This window comes from Lepidothrix coronata, unplaced genomic scaffold, assembly GCF_001604755.1.
Source record: "Lepidothrix coronata isolate B3197 unplaced genomic scaffold, Lepidothrix_coronata-1.0 Scaffold46, whole genome shotgun sequence".
NCBI lineage: Eukaryota > Metazoa > Chordata > Aves > Passeriformes > Pipridae > Lepidothrix > Lepidothrix coronata.
The window spans coordinates 4,448,034-4,467,743 of NW_016690226.1; the positions used below are offsets into that span (position 1 = coordinate 4,448,034).

Here is a 19,710-nt window from a genome sequence, read left to right on the forward strand (position 1 = left end):
AAAATGAAGTTTGAACATTAGGATTTACATCCTCAAAGATTTAAAATATATTTCTGCCTCATTCTCAGAAAAAAAAAAAAAGTGAGACTAAATGACCTTGCTGCCTAAAAATAAAAGGTCACCAAGTAGTTGCAGTCTCTATTGGACAAACAACTATAAAACAGATGATAGTGCACAGATCTTTGCCAGCTTTCAGTGTCAAAGGTCCTGCACGTACTTGCCACCCCCCATATATGCACAGCTTTTAGGTATCTTGAGAGTATGCAGTAATTTCACTCCTCTTGCTGAATTCCAAAGTCTTTGCAAGATGGAGCCTGTATTTTTAATGCTCTGTTCAAATCCAGTGGTTATTAAAGATATATTAAAGATATATGACTGAGAAATAAAACTAGCTGGCAACCATGCAGACCTTGTAATTTGACTGACAGCTTGAGTTAGTAAAAAATAAAGGTATAATTATTATTAATTCAGTCTTCCTCATACTTATCTGTCTATTACTGCAGGGGTATTGCATTAAAGCTTCCTAACACAACACTATGGCCAGAATCAACTAGGTCAGCTATGCACAGGTCTTTTCTCAGCTCAAAAGCAATTCACTTGTAGAATTAATTTTAAAGGTTCAGAAGGTGCGACAAAAAATAATCACTGGACTGTTAACTGTCTCATTTCCAAAGGAGACATAGCTTCATCTCCAATTCAAAGTGGTTTTAATCAACACCTCATTCCCTATACAAGGGAAAAATTCAGAACTTGGTAACACATACTAAAGGACAGTATGCAACAGATGCTGCCTGTCAGCATTGTAGGAGCAATGGCAAACCTGTATCCACACACAGCTCTGAGCCAATGCTGCTCCTGTTAAGCAGTTTGGAACAATGCTGGCAGTTTCTTACTTTCAGGGATGCTGAACCTACTACACATGCTGATTATTCTGCAATTTTTATTTCCTTGCAGACTTTAGCAGATTTGCTGCAGAAACATAACATGCTCATTTCATAGTTTAGCAGGCACCAGGTCAGGGAGAGCCTTGTCCTCCCTGCTCAGAGAGGCCTTTTACTGTTTCTTCCCCTCTGGGACTGCTGAAGCTGTAGAAGTTCAAGAAAGATGCCAGTTTTGCATTCCATTTGAAAATTATTTTAATTCTATAAAACTCATTTGTTCACATATTTGGTACAAAAGATGAATTGTTTTCTCTCAGTTACAGGAGAATCACTTCAGCCTTGAGATGTCAGCTAAGTAGGTCCAAAACAAAACAAGACTGGGTTCTACTGGTTCTGGAGGGTCCCAATACAGCTCACCCAAGGTCTCTTTCCAGTTTGGCTCTCACAGTTATGGACCACCTTGATGGAAAATACCCCACATCATTGACTCTTCGGAGGCTTGTAGTGAATTCGGCACCGCTCATTAAATACCTGAGACACCAAAACAGAAGAGCAAAAGCAAATCAGCCCTTATCCAGGAGATCAGAAAAACTGCACAGCTAGTTCAGGCAATGACCTCTTCACATAGCACACATCTCAGGCTGCCCAGTACTCATTCCATTCACCATTCACCTTCTCTCCTGGCTTTAGTGAATGCAAAGTTTGTAGCCTGATGCTGGGGGACTGCACAGCACTAAGTGTTCACCCTCAGACAAGGCAGACTCTTAATCCTGGTAGTCTGTTACCATCCAAGATGCTGCCGACTTTTTGTTTTCAAAAGGGAGCGACAAAATCACTGGAAGGCTCCTGAATGGTTGTGTTCCATTAAGTTCACTCTGACATTCAAATGTGGATGCTGTTTTCCTCTCTTTCCTGAGCAAACATATTTTACATTGTCATGAAGCTAAGAAGAGGGGCAAGGGCTCCTGGAAGCCACGGTGAGACTCAGTTATCTGCCAGAAGGTGCCAGTGCTGCCAGCACTCCCATGCAAAGGGCACAGCGCTCTTGCCTCACTCACCTCTGGCACCTTCTCTGGGTAAAATTTAGCACACAGAACCGGATCCTGATGATCCTGTATATTTAGCTTGACCTGCTGCAGGCCTTGTCAAGCAGACTGCCTGCCCTAAGGAAGGCCAATAAACAGGACTATTTAAAGGAAGGCAGTCTGAATCAAAAGCACAACATGCAGGTTCCCACCAAAGTTGCAGGGGCTCTCACAAGCCAGTCAGTTATGTAGTGACTTGGTCCTGCACATGCCTCAAAAGTGATACGAGCACCACCTAGCACCAAGCCGAGGCACTGGCAGCTGTTGGGTGCCCCACCAGCACTCCCACAAGAGTGCATTTTGCCAAGCTGTCCAGGGACTTGGTAGACCCAAATGCCCGTGATCATCAGGATATCAAGTTTGGTGAACTCTCCCATTGGCTCTACAAAGTGAGTGATCTTGTAATTTTGAGGAAGTTATGCATTACTTTATATAAATATGTTATTTCAAGCTGTTTCTTCCCAGAATCTTCTACTTCTATAACTGATCTCCTTATTCAGAGTTCAAAACCCATCTTGAGTAAAAGTTTGGAGCACACATTAGTGACAGCATTGATTCTCAACAATTTTTGAGTAATTTTCAACTTACTTTCATATTTATTTTATAAAACAGACTTGTATTAGAAACTGCTTCATATTGTAGAAAACAGAAGTTGTGATATAGTTTCTTTCACTCATATGCAAATTATGTTACCACACGCAGTGGACACCTCTGGCAGAGTTAAGACTATGTAAATGTTTGAGATCAGATCAGGGATAGGAGGAAACTGTAGAAATTAAGAGTAACAGAGGGTTTCAATTCAGAAGCATTTTAATATTAAACAAATTGCACCACTTTTGTCCATTGTCTACTAAAGACATTTAAATGGTATATAAGTCTAAAAGGATACTGGAAATACACTCAAAAACACTGCAAGGGTCTCTTGCATCAAAACCCACACTAGCTTGCTTGCTATCATATAAAGTTTTTAAAGCATCTTTACCAGTTAACTCCACAACCCATAGAAGGAAGATCAATACTATAATCTTATTAACACTGCCTCTTACTTTCAGGATCATTGACTCAAGTGTGTTATTCAGGTCCCTTTAACTCCATTGGTCTACCTGTGAAGTCCAATTCTCATTTTTCAGACAGGAAAAACAGTGCCTGAGAAACCTAAACATTAATGTCGCTATGCAGAAGTTTGATTTTGTTGGCTTTTACATATTAGTATAAAATACTCCAACGATAAACTCCAGTGTCGAGGTGCTGTACAGAGACTAATGCAAGTGGTTTGTTTTGAAAGTCAATTCCTTGTCTGGCATCATCCAAATTCCACTGCGTGCATTTCTATAAAGCAGCATCTTTCTGTATGCCACTACTGGTACAGCTAGCCAGTGTTTGAAATTAACTGTTTCCTAATCAGATTTTTCCAATCAGTTTACAGTTGGTTAGGGTTAAGGGAAATACATGAGTGTATTTCCCAGCTAGAAGTCTGCAACAGTAAAACACCAGCCTGCAAACCAATAACCACTTCCATGTAACAAACTGCATTTTGCCCACAACTGTGACTGGTTCTAATTCCTTCAGTGACATATTTTCACAGGCAGCTTAATAAGACAATTAAGTGTATATTCAGAGCATGATAGCAGAGCTGAAGATAAAATCTAGAAACAGTTATCTCCTCAAGCCCCACTCTTTAACACTTGTTGAGGAATATGCTAGCAAGCTAAAATACCCCTGCACCATTCATACCTTACTATTTATAAACCCTCCATCTTCTGCAAAAATTAGACAGTTCTGTCACTAGAAAAACCTTAGGGCAGCTACAAGAAAACACTGGGACCAGTATTAAATTTGGTATCAACTCAGTGCTTCAGAATGAAGATGAGGGCAGGGGTTGTTACTCTATAGCAGAGTTGCCATAAAATATTTGCCACTGGGGACCTGCAGTGTGTTGTTAAGGCTCTGCCATTGCTTAGTCAGATCTGAGCTCGTTTAAAATTAATTAAACTTAAGGGCATGCTTAGCTTTTTGGGACAGTACAGAGGTAGTACTGATAGCAAAGCATACATGGAAACTGTGTAAATGCTCATCTCTTCAGCCCACAGTTACTGAAGAACACACAAGACAAAGCTGTATCGCTTTTACAACGATGCAATCTAGGGAACTAAAATCATGAAGTAGAGATTGAAAATGGAGGTGGCAGCTAGTACTAGCTATTTGCAAAAATCCTTTTTGCATTTAGAGAGGGAAAGAAGTTCTCTCTGCAGTACTGAAAGCTCGGAAAAGCTACAACAAACCAAAGAAGAATGCTAGATGTGAAACGCTGCAGTGACACAATACAGCCACCTCAGAATTTAAGCTTAAGTGTTAAGATCACTCTATAACGAGATAGATTTTAGGGCCATCAAACCAGAGGGTTTGATCTCCCTCTACTGACACGGGAGAGCAACGGCAAGGCTGCCCTTTGCACCATGGAGTGTCAGTTCAGGCCTGAAGAAACTCGACCACAAACAGGTTCAAATTCCACAGCCACACCCTCCCCTGGGTCAGCACCAGACAGGCAAATTTGAAAGACCCATTTCTCTGGCACTGTTAGAGGCCCTGGAAAGCTTTTCAGATAGGCCACCACAGAAAAGTCTACAAAGTCCTTAGCCACCACAGAAAAGTCTACAAAGTCCTTAGCCACTGGGCAAAGTGGAGAAAGAGACACAGGGAATAATCCACAGTCCTCTTCTCCCCACTAAATCAAACACTTTTCTTTTCCTTGTAGTGCAACTTTAAAGTTTAGGTCTCTGGGAACTGAGGAACTGGGGAAATGACTGACTTGAAACATTTATCCTCATATATTTCTAATTAACTTGCTTCATAAGGTACCAATACCACATTTCCAGCGCAGGACTGTCTGTTGGGACAGAAAATCATCACGATTAAGTGACTGAGTACCTTCCAGCTTCTGTCGTTTACCACTTCTTCAACATTGAGCTCCGACTGCATCAATTTCAACTGTAAAAAGTAACCGAAAAAGAGATTATTGTCAAATGGGCCTCCCTGCGGCTTTCAGTATTTACTACCATTGCAACTTTCTAGCTCACAACCCCAGCACCAGGTGCACATTCCCATCCCCCAGAAGGTGTAATCATCTTGAGAGCCTGGCCCTTCCATTCAGCCAATGCTCAGGGCAGAGGGAAGTCTGCAAGGGCATGGTGAAGGCAGACTCAAAATGCAAGCCTAGCAGAAGCAGCTCCTGATTACTAATGCTCTAGTCTTAAAAATTGCCTGTCAAGATTTGCTAGCAGTTAACTGATTAACATTAATGGCTTCTCAGACATAAATAACTGCACCTAATTCAAGCATTCAGCACAGCGAATGCCAGGGCTGGGGTTAGCTCTGCAGTCTTGAGTTGTCATTCTTGTACTATTAGAGTCATATAGGGAGCTGGCAGCAAAGCTAGGATTGAACACAGACCTCAGATTCTGGATTCAAAATTAAGATCATAAAGAGACCCTCTCTACTTCCTTTGCCATCTATTCTGTGCGCTGACCAAAAAGGGTTTGCAGTCTGATCACATATGTTTGTGCGATTTGAACCAATTTTTATTTTATACCATCACAGCAGGACAAATCAGGTGTGCACAGATACAAAAGCTCCAGCCAGAACTACCACAATACACAGTTCGTGAGCACTCACTCAACCCACGAGAAACATAAGAATCTCTTTGGGGTCTCACATCTATTGGATCTATTGTATTCAGGTGATCTGCAGTAATTTGGTCCTGAAGTGATAGCAGGAGATATAAGAACCATCTGCCATTTTTGCCCACATCTAGGATATATTTTTGTTGGGAGTCTTTAACACAACAGACTGAAGATCAGAGTTGATCCATTTTCAATATACAGTTCCAACTAGAGTCTTGTTGAATAGATGCAAGCCAAGACAGAAGTCCCATCAAAAACCTTCCAAGTAAGATGTTCAGGCACACAGAGCAACTAGAGTTGTTGGGTGGACTTTCACCTACTCAACAAGACTTCAAACTGTTTGAAATACCAATCCAGCATCCACAGTGACTAGATGACCACAATAATTCCATAAAATAAACACTCAGAGTATCTTCTGCAGTTCAGAGAAACTACTACTCCAAGTTTTCTCATTCAGTGACCCAGAAGTAATAATTTTGGATAAAGTCCACTAATTTGTACCACTAGCAGGATGACAGAAACACATATAAAGAGAGAAAAGAGATCTGTATTGCAATCAAGTGAATATACATTTGAAATGCATAACCTTAAAACCAGGATGTGTTCTGTCAGACAGCTTTTCTGAGTTGTAGAAAAAAAACACAACTCCTACGGAAAACAAAAAAACAAACAAAGCAGGGGGATTACACCTCATAAAGTCCAAGTGCAAATTTGAGGTCATCTTGTCAAAAAATTTCTGAGAGGTTTCCAAATCACAGACTGCTTTTAACATTTAAAATCACCTCTAATCATTAAACATTATCACTATGATCCTCCTAGTGTTTTCAGTGAGAAGTTCTGGGCTCAGTAACTAAACAATTTAAAGAACTGGCTCTGCAAACAAAATCTGTAGAAAATACTAAGCTACCATTATGGTTTTACCCAAACTAATATGGATGCTTGTTAGCAGTTTAAGTGAGGCTTTAAGAATAAAACCACTCGCCTGCCACACAGTTCTTTCTGTATCCTTTCCCTTACCAAAGGGGCCCCGGAATGGGGCCAAGAACGTCAGCGGGGTTCCAAGAACTTTCAGCGGGGCATTTGCTCATTAGAATTTCTTATGCAAACCCAGAGGTCTTTCTCGCACCACCACGAGGTACTCAAAATATTAGTCCAAAAAATATTAAATAGAAAAAAAGATGGTTAAGTGGAATTCAAGGTTGCCTGGCAGCTCCTTGTAGAGGACAGGAAAAGTAAGTTGTAGCTCAGTGGTGTCAGTCAGTGAAGGTTAGAGTCCACCATGGGGAAGTGCAAGTGTTTTTCTATGGCATTTGTGTAACATAACCTCAGAAAAAGCTTCACTTGCAGGATAAAAGAAGCTCTGTCTTGATAGATAGGGAAAATGGTTCTCACAAATCCAGTCAACAAGAATCGCAGAAAAGACTGCCTGAGTCAGGATCCACTTCAGGTTCTCTGCATTACTTCTTTCTCTCTTTCCACTTGGGAAAGATACCCTCTTCTTCCTCTATAAGAGATCTCTAAAAAGCTCCACCACTCACCTTTGTCTGCTCTTTCCTGAGTTGCTTTAATAATGCTACATCATCCTGGGCCTTTTCCCTCTCTTCTCTGAGAGTTTTCACTACACTGGAAGTCTGAGCGATGCAGTTTTTGATGATTCTTTCTCTATTGGTGTGAGCATTCATCAACTAAGTGGGGAGAGAAAGAAGGTCACAACAACTCAACAGAGAACAAAAAACAAGTTAAAAGAGAAACTTTCTGAAGTCAGTATTGTTGTACCTGCAGAAATCCCTTTGACTCCACAATTCACATGTTGGAAGCAACACTGCTTTGAGCAGCAGCTACCAACTTGATCAAAAGTCAAAGGTATACATAAGGAGCCTTGTAGAATAGCAGGGAAAACGTGCTAGCATCCTTTTTGAAAAAAAAGATGGACTGGGCTAATGCCATCTGCTGAAGCACGAAGTGCTCCCCGAAAGATCAGCTTTGCAGAACAAAGCGTGGTTTTAAACTGAAGCAGCTGTTACATGCATGTGGTTTAGATGTGCAGAGAAGCTGAGGGGCCAGTTATGAATACACAAAGCACGATATATCAAGGCAGTGTTTTCCTTAGACACTGGGCCCTGAACATGACAAAACAGCAAGGAAGTGACCTGGAAGTCAAAGGTGTGCTCACTCACAGACTCATACAGCTCTTTACACGTCTGGCTAGGATCAACTTTCCCCACAAAGGAAGCTGTTGGAATCGTAGTGTTTAATTCGTGGACAATTCTATCATCGATCGTCCTCATCACCCTGAGCAGCTCCTGTATTAAACAAAAAAAAAAAATATATAGCTTGATACTTGGTTCTATCTCTGAGAAAAGCTTACTACAAAAAAAATTATGTAATTAAGGTTTTTGATAGAAAACTAAGTAGGATTGATTACAAAGAGTTAAAAACGCACCAAAGGAACAATTCCCGCATGCAGGAGTATGTGCTGTAAACCACTGAGCTTCCTTGGCAGCAAAGGCCAGAGATGGGGTGAGTAACTGATGTCCCCTAAAGCCCCCCGGCCCTGCCAGCAGTACGGACAGGCTGGAGAGCAGAGCCCTCCAGCCCAAGTCCCCATCTCCACTTCTAGGCAAGAATCTGGGCACGACCTGAACTGAAACTGCAAACTTCAAATAAAAACTCCCACTATTTTGGGGGGCATGAAGCTGAGTCAGGAGAAGTTTAGGTTGGATATCAGGAAAAGGTTCTTCACCCAGAGGGTGGTCAGGCACTGGAACAGGCTCCCCAGGAAGTCCTCACAGCACCAAGTCTGACAGAGTTCAAGAAGTGTTTGGACAATGCTCTCAGGCACATGGTGTGACTCTTGGGGTGTCCTGTGTGCAGGGTCAGGAGTTGGACTCGATGATCCTGATGGGTCCCTTCCAACTCGGCATATTCTGTGATTCTGTGTTCTAGAAACAGACCGGTGCCCACCGCCCCGGGCCATGCTCGCACCGCTGAAGACACGCGTGGTACTTCACGCTCACTTAAACGACGCGAAGGCGCCCCCGGAGTTCCCGCCGCCCGCGGAGGCTCCCGAGCCGCGAGCGCTCCGTCCCGGGAAGGGGCCCCAGCGCGGGGGGCATCCCCTGCCCCGCTCCCTGCCGGAGGGGTGAGGGCAGCGGGCTGAGGGAAGGCCGGACCCTGCCCCGCATCCCGGCGGCCGCGGGGATGGGGTGACCTCGCCGCCCCGCGCACGGCACGCGCTGCCCCGGGGCCGGCGGCGGGGGGCGGCGGGAGCGCGCGGGGCGGCGGCGCGGGGTGGGCGCGGCGGGGGCGGCGGGAGCGCCCGCTCCGTCCCGGCGCGGGTTACCTGGAACTCGGCGAAGTCCTCGCAGCCCGCGGCTCCGCTGGGCGCCGCCATCCTGGATCGGCCGAGGGCGCGGCGGCGCCCAATCCGGCGGGGAGCCGGGATGACGCGTGGGGCGGAGCGGGGCGGGACTCGCCGGAGCGCGGCCCCTGGCGCAGCGGCCCCCGGCCGGGCATCTCCACCGGCGGTGGCCCCGCGACCCCTTCTCCGCTCGCAGCTGCGGGCACAGCTCCGGCCGCCCCACCAGAGGCGGTGCCGGCGGCCCCGAGCGCTCCGCGGCGCGTTCGCCTCCAATCGCGGATCCGGGGCGGGGCCCGGCGGTGACATTGAGGGGCGCCGAGCAGGGCCGAGGCAGCGCCATGTGGGGCCGCGCCGGTGAGTGAGGGACTGCCCCGGGGCCGAGCTCCAGCTGCCGGGCGGGGGCTGCCGCCGGCTTGCCCCCTGCCCCGGGACCCCGCGGAGCCGGAGCCGGGCCCGGCGCGGTGGGAGCGCGGAGCGGGGCGGGCGCTGCGGCGGCGAAGCGAGGCGTGAGCGGCCTCGTCTGATGGGCTGGCGTTAAATACAGTGTCAGGAACGGAGTTGTGCCTCTTATTTTCCTTCTCTGAAGACCTTGAAAAGGGTCTGGTTCCGTTGGGGGCGGTCGCCTGTAAATGTAAATGATTTATTTTTTCAGAGCGGGAACGCATTATTGCCTCCAAAGCGGTTTCTCTTAGGAGAGACACCTTCAGACAGCATAAAGGAGGAAAAAAAAACCCTCATTTTATTTTTTTTAAAAGTGCCCTTTTTACCTTTCAGTGTTGGTTTGGGGGTTTTTTTCCAGATTTTTAAAATTATATTGATGAATTAGAAGCTCCTTTTAGAAAGTCTGTTCTTGTATAAGAGGTGCCCTGACGTCTTCTAATGTATTAGAAAGTAGTTAATCTCTCTGTACAGCAAGATTCTGCTTTTTTGTCTTTTTCCTTGACTCTGGCATTGCTTTTGGGATATGACAGGATTGGTAGAATGCTGGTGTGCAGTCCCAGAAATAGCACCATCCAAAGTGTACCTGAAGCATATGAGTAGATGAGTTTCTGGAAATTGTGATATGCATTGTGTTTTAGAAATTGCTTGTAGGCTGTAATCTTGTATTCCTTTTTTTTTTTTAAATTATGTTAATTGCATTCTCATTTTTCTAATCAAAGTTAATGGACAAGCTTAAGGTATAGCTTATAGACAAGTTTTAATTTCATAGAGTATTACAACTAAATCTGGTACTTCTTGCCTTGTATTACATTTGTACTTATTGTTTTTCTTTCTTTTTTCTCTCGTGTTTAAAAAAAACCCCAAACGTTTCCATTGAAAAGCTAGTATTCTACTAGCTCTGAGTTAAATTCGACCTCTTTGCTTCCTCTGTTTTCTCTTCCAGATAGGGCTGTTAAACTGCTGGGAAGAAATATTCCCTCAATTCTAAGGATGACTGAAGGAGTGGATCTGAAGATAAGTAGAAGGCTTTGCATTAAACCCCAGGAAGAAAGTCAACTTCAGTCAAAGAGTAAGAGTTTTTGATAAGATCTTGCTATGTTTTATGCCACTAAATACTCGGATATCCATGCTGCAGTCATCTGAACAGGAATTTGGCTGACATAGATGCTGATGTCCCTGATTTTGTGAGAGTGAGTTTTGATCTGTAGACAGGAAAATTGAGCATTAAATTTAGCAATAAAGTCCTGTTTTCTAACAAAGCCAGGGGGCAATATTTCTGCTTGTGACGATAACACAGCTTTCACTTTGTAGCAAGGTCACTAGTGTTTTATCTTGTGTGCACTCCTACACTGAGGCTCTTTGGCTGTGCTCTGGAAATGGCTGTTCAGCCTCAGTGTAAACTGTTAATGTTTAGGAACGTTGTATGAGCTAAAATACTTTTGCAGTTTTTCAGAGTGCAACCAGCTCCAGCTGTTCACAAAATTGAACGTGCCCTGCAGAAGAGAGTCTGAATCGTTGCCTTGATTCATGTTTAAGGGTGGAGCTGGTCAGGGAAAGCTCAGAAACATTTTTTCACTATATATGGGACAGATACGGTGCTCTAACCAGACTTCCTGTATAACAGGTTCCCTTTTGGCCCACTGATGCAGGATAAAAGGAGCACACAGATGTGAAGCATTTGGCATGCTTCTGTTTTAAAAACATAACACAGCTGTACTGGGTAAGACAGGAGGTCTCCTTTAAAGTGTGATGTTTCCACTAGTGCCTGGTAAAGGAGATCCCTTAGGTTTTTGTGAAGACTAATGGGAATGTGACCTACAGCAAACATAGTGTTCCTCCTCTATACTGTCCCAGAGGTGGCATCTTTGTGTTTAATGGTCCTCACTGGATTTTTTTTTTTCTTCATAAACTTGCCCCGTTTCTTGAAGCTGGATGTATTTTTAGCATCCACATTCTCCAAGAAGGAATTCCTTAGCTTAACCATGCTGTGAGAAAAACAAGTACTGTCTTGTATTCCTTTTTTAACCCGATGTGTACTTTTTTATAATCTGATTTTCCTTTATTCAGTACCCCTTCCAAAACAGGGCCTGTTCATTGTAGCCCACACTGCCAATGTCATTTACAATGCTCTTTTGTTCTGAGGAGAGCTTCAATTACTGGTTTTCCAGGCCAAAGGGTCTCAGTCTGTGACACTGTTTCTTACATGGTGGCCATTCCATACCTGTGGTTGTCCTTACCAGTTTTCCCTGTGCCTGTTCTATTTCAGCTCCCTCTGAGATGAGGGATCAGTATTTCACATGCTTTCCAAAATGCTAGAGTTGCAGTTTTATACAATGGCACAGTAATGCTGTTGTGTTTGTCTGTGTTCTTAATCATTGCTAGTTATGCTGTTTTCCTTTCTATTACTGAACATCTTGCCAAAACCACTATGAAACCCCAAGGACTTACTCCTCAGGCTCAGGTAATAATTAATAGCAGTTAGGTTAGAGTCTGTCATTTGTATGTGAACTGGAATTGCTTCCTGTTAATATACAAGGGCTTTCACTCACGGGCCATCTCATTGACTCAGGATTCTGAAGCCCTGTGGCTCTTTGGGGTCAGCCCTTATGTTTTTTAATAACTTGGCATTGTCAGCAAACTGTGTGTCCACCCCACTACCTAGATAGTTCATGAATCCACGAGGGAGCACAAATCCATACAGGATACCTTCCATTGTTTAAAAGGAAAAAAAAAAAGGAAAAAAGCTGTCTATCTTTGCCCTTTGCTAGATTTTAATGGTATTTTATGTATGAAAGCTTTCCTCTATTGCATTATGAATATTTTATATATGGTGTTAGAAAGACTGAGCTGAAAATTAAGGGTCTGATCTTGTCCTATGGTTATCTGTTATTTGTACCTTCAATAAGATAAAATCTTTCACTGCCTGAAAAGGTTAACATTCTGTGATCAGACAGTGCAGCACAAAGGCTTTTCTGTAGCTGTTCCATTTAATTTTCTTTTTTTTTTTAAACTAATTTAAATGTAATAGAAAAACTATAATATCGCAGCACTTCAGGAAGTTTAGATGCCAGAGCAGCTTCTGCAAATTTAGACATGCTAACACAGAAGTCTTGGGATAAGATTTAGCTTTCTTTATGTGGCCTCAGTTTAATGCATATTTCCACGTTAGTTAATCTGTGATACAATTCTTGTTCTCTAACCAACTCTAGCAATCATATTTAAAATTCTGCATTGCTCACCCTAATTGGTTTTGTTACAGCTCTGGCAATCCAGCTTCCCTGACCATTGTTTTTGGTGGTATTTTTTTGTTTTGTTTGTGCATTTTGTTGGGGTTTTTTTAGGTCGATCCCCTTTGAAGGTGCCTGGATACAAGCCTACAGACTGGGAGAAAAGATTTTTGTTGTGGGCAGGCCATTTCAAGAAACCAGAGGACATACCAGAGACTGTCTCGTAAGTGTCAGTTTTGAAGCTGTAAAAGACACTTTGTCTGTGCTGGAATAAGTTACTTGAATGCAACTCCAGAATAACTCTTCTTAAATGGAATGGGTTTGCACAGCTGAAAAATCTTACACTGCTGTGTCTGGTGTAACATCTTGTAGATGAGATGACCTAAGCAATTCTGTTCTGCTGAGATAATATATCCCTCTTGATTTGTTTTGCAAAGGGATGACCAGCATTTATCAGTTGTTTCATTAGAAAAACATCACAGATCAGTCAATTTTTCACTCTTGTCTTACAATTAAAATGCTTTTTTCAATCATTAGTGTGAGCTTTTTTCTTTATATGTCAGCCTCCCCTTGTGGAAAACTTTCATGATATACTATAAAATAATTGAATCTTATATAAAATATTTATTAATATCTAGAGGGCATGGGCCTACTTTCTTTAGTCTTGGAATTTAAACTAAGGAACAGTGGAGGGAAGGGCTCCCTAACAAAATATATATAGTCAAAATTTCCCCTGTTGCTGGGGGAGTCCAAATGTCAATGCTTTGTCCTGTGTGAACAGTAGAAAATAAAACTGGATGTTCTGGTTTGCATATCTAAAATGAAGATCAAACTTATCAACAACCAGCAACTATCAGTTTAAAAAACACTCCTAGTGGTATAGTTATCCTTTAAAACATGCTCATAATGCTTTTAAATATAAGTATTTATTTAAATTAAAAAGATACAGTAAATCTTGCACTACTTGAGTAAGAAAACAATGTAGCTGCCCTCTAAATATTTTCTGGTTTTTTGGATGCACTGCATGGGAATTGGAAATCCACCCATGTATCTCAATGTATCACAGTGAATAAATTTTGTTAAAATGGAATTCTTCAATTTTGTGTTGAATTGTTTTTCTTAAATTTACATTTGAAATACATACAGGTGTAAATTATTAAAACTCATTATCACTTCATATATATTCACATACCAAACACCCATTTATGAGGGTTTTTAAGAAAACAAAGTTAACAGTGATTGATTTCAGTAGTTTATTGAAAGGACAAACCAAATTCTGATAAAAGCTGACCATTTGTGCAAATGCATAGGGAATTCTTTTTATTTAGACAAATAATTCAGCCAAATGTGAGAAGACAATTGAGAACTATAAAAGCAGAAAAACTTGTTTTCCTTTTCTGAGATTAACTGTGGGTTGTAAGGGCTTGTGATATAACTCAGTAATCTTGTAAAATGTGGTGATCAGAAGTAACTAATTTATTAAACAAATATTAATCTTAGCCACCGACTTGATTTAAAATGCAAATTGTGTTCGGATATCTACCTTTTGCTCTCATATATTCTTAACGCATCTAAGGTACTTCCAAAATTAATTAGCAAAGTTTTTTTTTTAATCCTACTTCTGTGCATTTCAACTTAATTGCAGCTTGCACTCAAGGCGTTCATTGCAGATTATCAGCAGAAACAAATAACCTGGATGCTAAAATTAACTATTAGTTTCATTGTAGATGGACGTGTTTGTTCCCTATGATCAGAAATCTTGCAATCGAATCAATACTCTGACAAAAACAAGAGCAAAACTCTTTTCAGCTCTCAGGTCCTATGTGATTTACCGCGTTGAACTATTGTGGATCCTTAAGTATCTTTTTTTTCTTCCAAGTATAAGGGTCAAAATGTAGTAAAAGATTCCATATTCACTCATGTTTGTGTACAGTAATAATTTCCCAGTTCCATTAAATCCATTCTCCGTGTTAGTTTTGGGGTATAATTACCTAGTGTGATGTATTTATTCTTTTCACCATGCACTGTTGATGCTTTTCAAGTCTTCTGGAACTTTATAATATGCCAAATTTGATCAGTGAGAATATGAGACCTCCTTGAGAAGGGAGTCACCTGCTCTAAATTCTGCAAGGAGAATTAAATATATAGGCTGTAGGTCTTTGGTTATTGTGGGAAGCGCATCCAAAAAGCATTAACACTTCCTTGGCCCTCCTTGCTTTGCTCTAACACAAACTTAAAATTTGTTGTAACCAATATGTCATTTGGGTAGAATGATCTTCAGAGTTTAACCCAACTTAAAATAAATGGTCTTTTCTTTTAACTCTTCACATGTACAGCTGGAGGGTGTTAATAACCGCTACTCTTCTTGTGGAAGACTTCTGGTTTTTAAAGATAACAGCAGACTAGGCAACAGGTTTTCCAAAGGAGTAGTATAGCTACTGGTGTGGCTAGGTAAGCCCCCTGAAATTATGGAGATAAAAAAAAAAAAGATTTAAAGGGTTCCTCTGTCCAGAGCTGATGGTGGAAAGCTTATGTTCCTCCACACCTCCTTAGTTTCTTAGGAAAACAGATTACTTGAAGACTATTTACTTGGTCTTTTACCAAGTCCTGTTCAGAATTTCTGAGTACCGTACTCAGCAGCCAGTGTATCATCTGTCAAATCCTGTAGTAGAGGAAGATGCCTTGCTGGAAAATAGACTGTATCATAAACGAAACTATTCTGAAGTTCAGGCAGTAGAAATGGCTTCCCTCAGCCCAAGAAAATCCCAGCTGTTAAACACTGTATGTTATTCTTGCTCACAAATGGTTTTTACCGTACTTCTGTTATTGAGAGAAAAACGCACATTTTACAATGCTAAATACATCACAGTTATAGTATGGAGTTTTCCCTGGCTTTGCAGATATTGGAAGATGGTAGTGAGCACAGAGGGAGTTCACAGTAAGAAAAACATTGCATTACTAAACCCTCTCTTTTTCCTGTTCTTTCCATGATGAACATACATACTTAAATGCTGCAGCCTTCCTCATTTGCATTGCAGTCAAGTGGTCTGCAAAGGCATTAATGTCTCTTAACAATGAAGTAACCAAAGATAAAAAAGCTGGGTTTGTTTCCAGCTTTGAGAGAATGTCTTTGTGACCAGGTATGTCCCAGGGTAGCTGGGATCAGTGTTTCCCATCTTGTAAAACTTTTTTTTGTGAAAAGAGCCAAGTACTATTAGCATTAGCATGCTAGGAGAAATTAAACAATTAGTCAAGTGATTTACTTGGGTCTCTGATAATGAGTCTGTTCTTTTATTCTTATTTCTTGAGGATTGAAACAGTCAGAGCAGCAAAGACCACACTGCGTGTGAAGTTCAGCTATGTAATGATTGCCTTGACAATAGTGGGATGCATCATCATGGTGATTAGAGGGAAGCAGGTAAGCACAGATTTTTGGCTGATGAGTGCAAATCAATCTTCACATAAACTTCTCAGTTCCTCTGTGGATTTTTAGTACTGTCTTGCTTTAGGGCTTTGTTTTTTTTGTTTTTTCATTTTATCACTGAACAAAAATTTTAAAAGTCCTCCTAGTTCCCCAGAAGTGACCCTCATTGACTAATTCCCATTGGAAAAGGGTGATGTCACTGTTAAGATTGCATGTGCTTCCTTTAAAAGAAAAAAAACCTCTGAGCTTAAACCATCTGGATGCACAGAAGAACCTTCCTTGTATGCTGCCTTTCTCTGAAGCAGTTCTTCTGATGACAGTGTTCAGATCTTGTTTCTATGGACTGCTAAGTGTTCTAAAGAAACCTTAAAACTATGACAGTCTCAATCCCAGTACTGTGAATTGCTGAATGTCAAATGACATTTCTGTCTGCAATTGTCTATGAAAATGAAAAGGATGCAGCACTCTAAATTAAACAGGGCAAAGATTTTTCCCTGGCTTTAGCAGAAGAGATCAAACACTGACAACTCCCAGAACATTTTCCTCTGTACTGGAGTAATATGAATGCAAACACCAGGAAGTGAGGACAGCTACTTTGGAAACCTTGTTTTCAAAGATGCTGAAACTATTTATGTTTCCTGAGATGAGCTCAGTTGGTTAGACATGGTGCTAATAATGCCAAGGTCAGAGGTTCGATCCCTGGATGGGCCAGCCATTCACTAAAGAGTTGGACTCGATGGTCCTTGGGGATCCCTTCCATTTCAGAGGATTCTGTGATTCTGTTTAACTTTTGTTTCTAGTACCTCTGACTTGTGAAGATTGGAGATTAGTATTAAATACTGACCAGAACCACAGAATGTATCTTCTAGTGCCTTAACAAAAGGCTTTAATTTATTCCCAGAGAAGTAATTACTTTCAGCCAAAATAGTTTCTGGATATTTTATTTTACCCCTCTTGCTTCCTGGCATTACTGCTGACAGAACTGCGCCTCGGTAAGGATAGGCCAGATATTTTGTAAGCTATCAATTCAAGTTTCAATTCTGTGGTCCTTCAGGTGATAACTGATGATCTTATTACATTGTAGGCTGTAAAAAGACATGAAACTCTTACAAACATAAACTTGGAGAAGAAAGCCCAGTGGAGAGAGGAAAGTACTGCATCTGCTAAACCTTAAAAGAGGAAATGAAGAGCAAGAACTGGGGAAGAAAAGTGAAGTCCTTTTCAGCACTGAAAGGAGGATATAGTCACATTTTTCCTGTATGTTGGTTCTGTACACTCACATTCAAGAAAGAATGAATACATTATCCATTAATAACTAAACCCAGAAATACCTATTTTCTTTTGCTAATAACTGCCCCTTTCTTTCAAACTCTTTTCTTCGTGGTTAGTGGGACAGGACACATGAGCAAACTGGAGAGACAATGTAATTGCTTCCCACATATGCTATGCACTAGACTAAGCATCTTTTAAAATATTGCAGAAGCTGTACTTGCATTCTTGGTACCAATCCCCTTTATGAAAGGTCTTACTTACCACTTACAAGAAGGTAACTTTGACAAAAGGACAGTCCATTTAGTTTCCACTTGTACAAACAAAATACCTTCACTGGGCAGTCATCCACTATCAGCAGCTCTTTCAGGTCCTTTCAAGGTCCCCTCAGGAAGAAGGGGGCTATATGGAGAATGGGGCTATATTTATTCTGTATGTTTCCCTTTGTGCAAGACAGAAAAATTATTAAGGGAGCCTTCGAGTCAGGAGTAATTGTCTGACCTGCATTAACATCACCAAACTTAGCCTGCTTACCTGCTCTAGGTGCAATTATTCTGGCTGCATTTAAGTGAGGAATTACTTTCTGTGAAGAACTGCCTGCCTTCAGTAAAACAAGGAGGGAGATGGATAGTGAAACAGCATTCCAGAGAACCACTGTATTGCAGCTGACAACCTAATGGTTGTCACACCAGAGCTGGAACAGAGATGACAATTTTGAGGAATACTGAGCAACAGCTTCAACCTGTACTGTCAGATTTAGTATTTTGAGGCACATGAGTATGAGAAAGTCCATCAGGTGTTCCTGCTCTCTGCTACTAAACTCTTTCATTTATTTGTATTTTCCCCCTTTAAGTCGTCATCTGTACTTTCATTATACTAGCCCACCTAGAGATCACCTGCCTCACGTTTTAGAAGTGGCAGTCCCAGTAATACCTGCAAAGAGCAACTCCCAACAGTTCTACTTCTGGCATTGAGCCCAAAGAGTCACACACTATTCATGCTGAACAGCTTGCAGCAACCAGAGATAGTATTTTTCCTTCTCCTTACAGTTCATTTGGAAGGAAATGTAGATTGGAAATGTCAGGACTGCTCAAAACCTGTTATCCTAGCACTGCCTGCTCACTGCTCCTGAGGACTCCAAAAAGAGAAGAGACATATCAGTTTGACAGATTTAGCTTGTGAACTTTCTCATAGCAGGAGGGAAATTATTTCTTTTGAAACTTTTTCCAGATTAGTTTTGTTATACTACTAAAAATTAGCACTATTGCTGAGTGAATCAAAAGCCCTACAAAAATGCATGGGAAATCTTCTCTTTGTACCTGGAAAAGAGAAGCAGTAAAATCTCTACTGCAGTCCTTTCTAGTAGCTTTGTCCTTTACTCCAGAGCTAGAAAATCATTGCTGTAGGCCATCTTTCTATGAATTGCAATTCTGGATATCACAATGAGATGTAACCAGTCAGACAAGCTGTGAAGTCAATTCCACCATAGAAGCTACAACCTTCAGGTGATACCATGACCTGCCATCAGATTCTCTGAATGGAAATTATCACAAGTAAGCTGTCAGTCAAGCAGAGCAGGCTTCCACAGCTTTGTCCACTTAATGAGCACTGAATGCAAGTCACATTTAATTCCACTGCAGGTACGTGAACAGATTTTCCATGACAGTTCTAGTTCTTTGCCACACAGCACGCACACAGGTGAGAACCAAAATAAATCTTGCCAGATTACATGCCAGATTACATGTGATCATGTATGTATTAAGTAAGACCAAAAAAACAGAACATGCATTTCGGATGGTATTTCAAGTTTCCTTGAAGAAAAACTTGTGATTTATGCTTGGTGATGGCAGAGCTTAAAACTGTGTGTTCCAAAAATATTACCCTTTCAATAAGCACCTGAGTGCTCTTTTGAAAAGAACTGGAAGATACCTCATTTAGTTTTGGAACAGTAAAACTATTTGGACTCATCCAGCTGGTAAAGTACTTCAAATAAAAATGTGCAAAATACCCCTTAGAAAGCAACACCTCAGAGCAGCAATGGTAATCAGTTTTCCATTTTACTTAAATTTCTATAAGCTTTTTACCATTTACTCAAATATTGAAGTCTGGTCCAGTGGTTTGACAAAAGCTCCATGTATCTTTCTGTCACTCTAGTATCTCCACCATTTCAGTATCTGTCATAAAAACTGTGCATCACTGCCCACCTTTGTGTTTTCTTTCAGCTTCCACATAGGCTCCAGAGTCTCAAACAAAACACCAAGACAATGAGCTTTGTGCTGTCTCCAGCTCACTCCCAAGCATTGCAGTATTTTCTTTGCAAGTAGCTGGGTACTAGAAAAACG

The 19,710-nt window shown here is 41.5% G+C and overlaps 2 protein-coding genes across 2 annotated transcripts; one reads left to right on the top strand and one right to left on the bottom strand.

Moving 5' to 3' along the window:
• Positions 1-1,118: 1,118 nt before the first annotated feature.
• Positions 1,119-9,192, bottom strand: CCDC58 (coiled-coil domain containing 58). The gene is made up of 5 exons (XM_017814665.1): positions 8,990-9,192; positions 7,824-7,949; positions 7,185-7,331; positions 4,895-4,954; positions 1,119-1,412 (listed from the first exon to the last, which is right to left on the bottom strand). The coding sequence occupies exons 1-5, from the start codon at positions 9,038-9,040 to the stop codon at positions 1,362-1,364; spliced, it is 435 nt and encodes a 144-aa protein (XP_017670154.1). The 5' UTR covers positions 9,041-9,192; the 3' UTR covers positions 1,119-1,361.
• Positions 9,193-9,229: 37 nt separating this feature from the next.
• FAM162A (family with sequence similarity 162 member A) lies at positions 9,230-19,390 on the top strand. Its single transcript, XM_017814676.1, has 5 exons — positions 9,230-9,361; positions 10,392-10,517; positions 12,790-12,898; positions 15,985-16,093; positions 17,184-19,390. Exons 1-5 carry the CDS (start codon positions 9,346-9,348, stop codon positions 17,271-17,273), a joined length of 450 nt encoding a protein of 149 aa, XP_017670165.1. The 5' UTR covers positions 9,230-9,345; the 3' UTR covers positions 17,274-19,390.
• Positions 19,391-19,710: the final 320 nt, after the last annotated feature.

Excerpts from the sequence above, each read along its gene's own strand:
- CCDC58 (XM_017814665.1), bottom strand. The coding sequence starts at position 9,040 with ATGGCGGCGCCCAGCGGAGCCGCGGGCTGCGAGGACTTCGCCGAGTTC. Across the intron at positions 4,955-7,184 it reads TCAGGAAAGAGCAGACAAAG|TTGAAATTGATGCAGTCGGA; the intron begins GTGAGTGGTGGA and ends TACTTTTTACAG. Across the intron at positions 1,413-4,894 it reads TAAACGACAGAAGCTGGAAG|GTATTTAATGAGCGGTGCCG; the intron begins GTACTCAGTCAC and ends TTGGTGTCTCAG.
- FAM162A (XM_017814676.1), top strand. Across the intron at positions 12,899-15,984 it reads GACATACCAGAGACTGTCTC|GATTGAAACAGTCAGAGCAG; the intron begins GTAAGTGTCAGT and ends TTATTTCTTGAG. Across the intron at positions 16,094-17,183 it reads TGGTGATTAGAGGGAAGCAG|GCTGTAAAAAGACATGAAAC; the intron begins GTAAGCACAGAT and ends ATTACATTGTAG.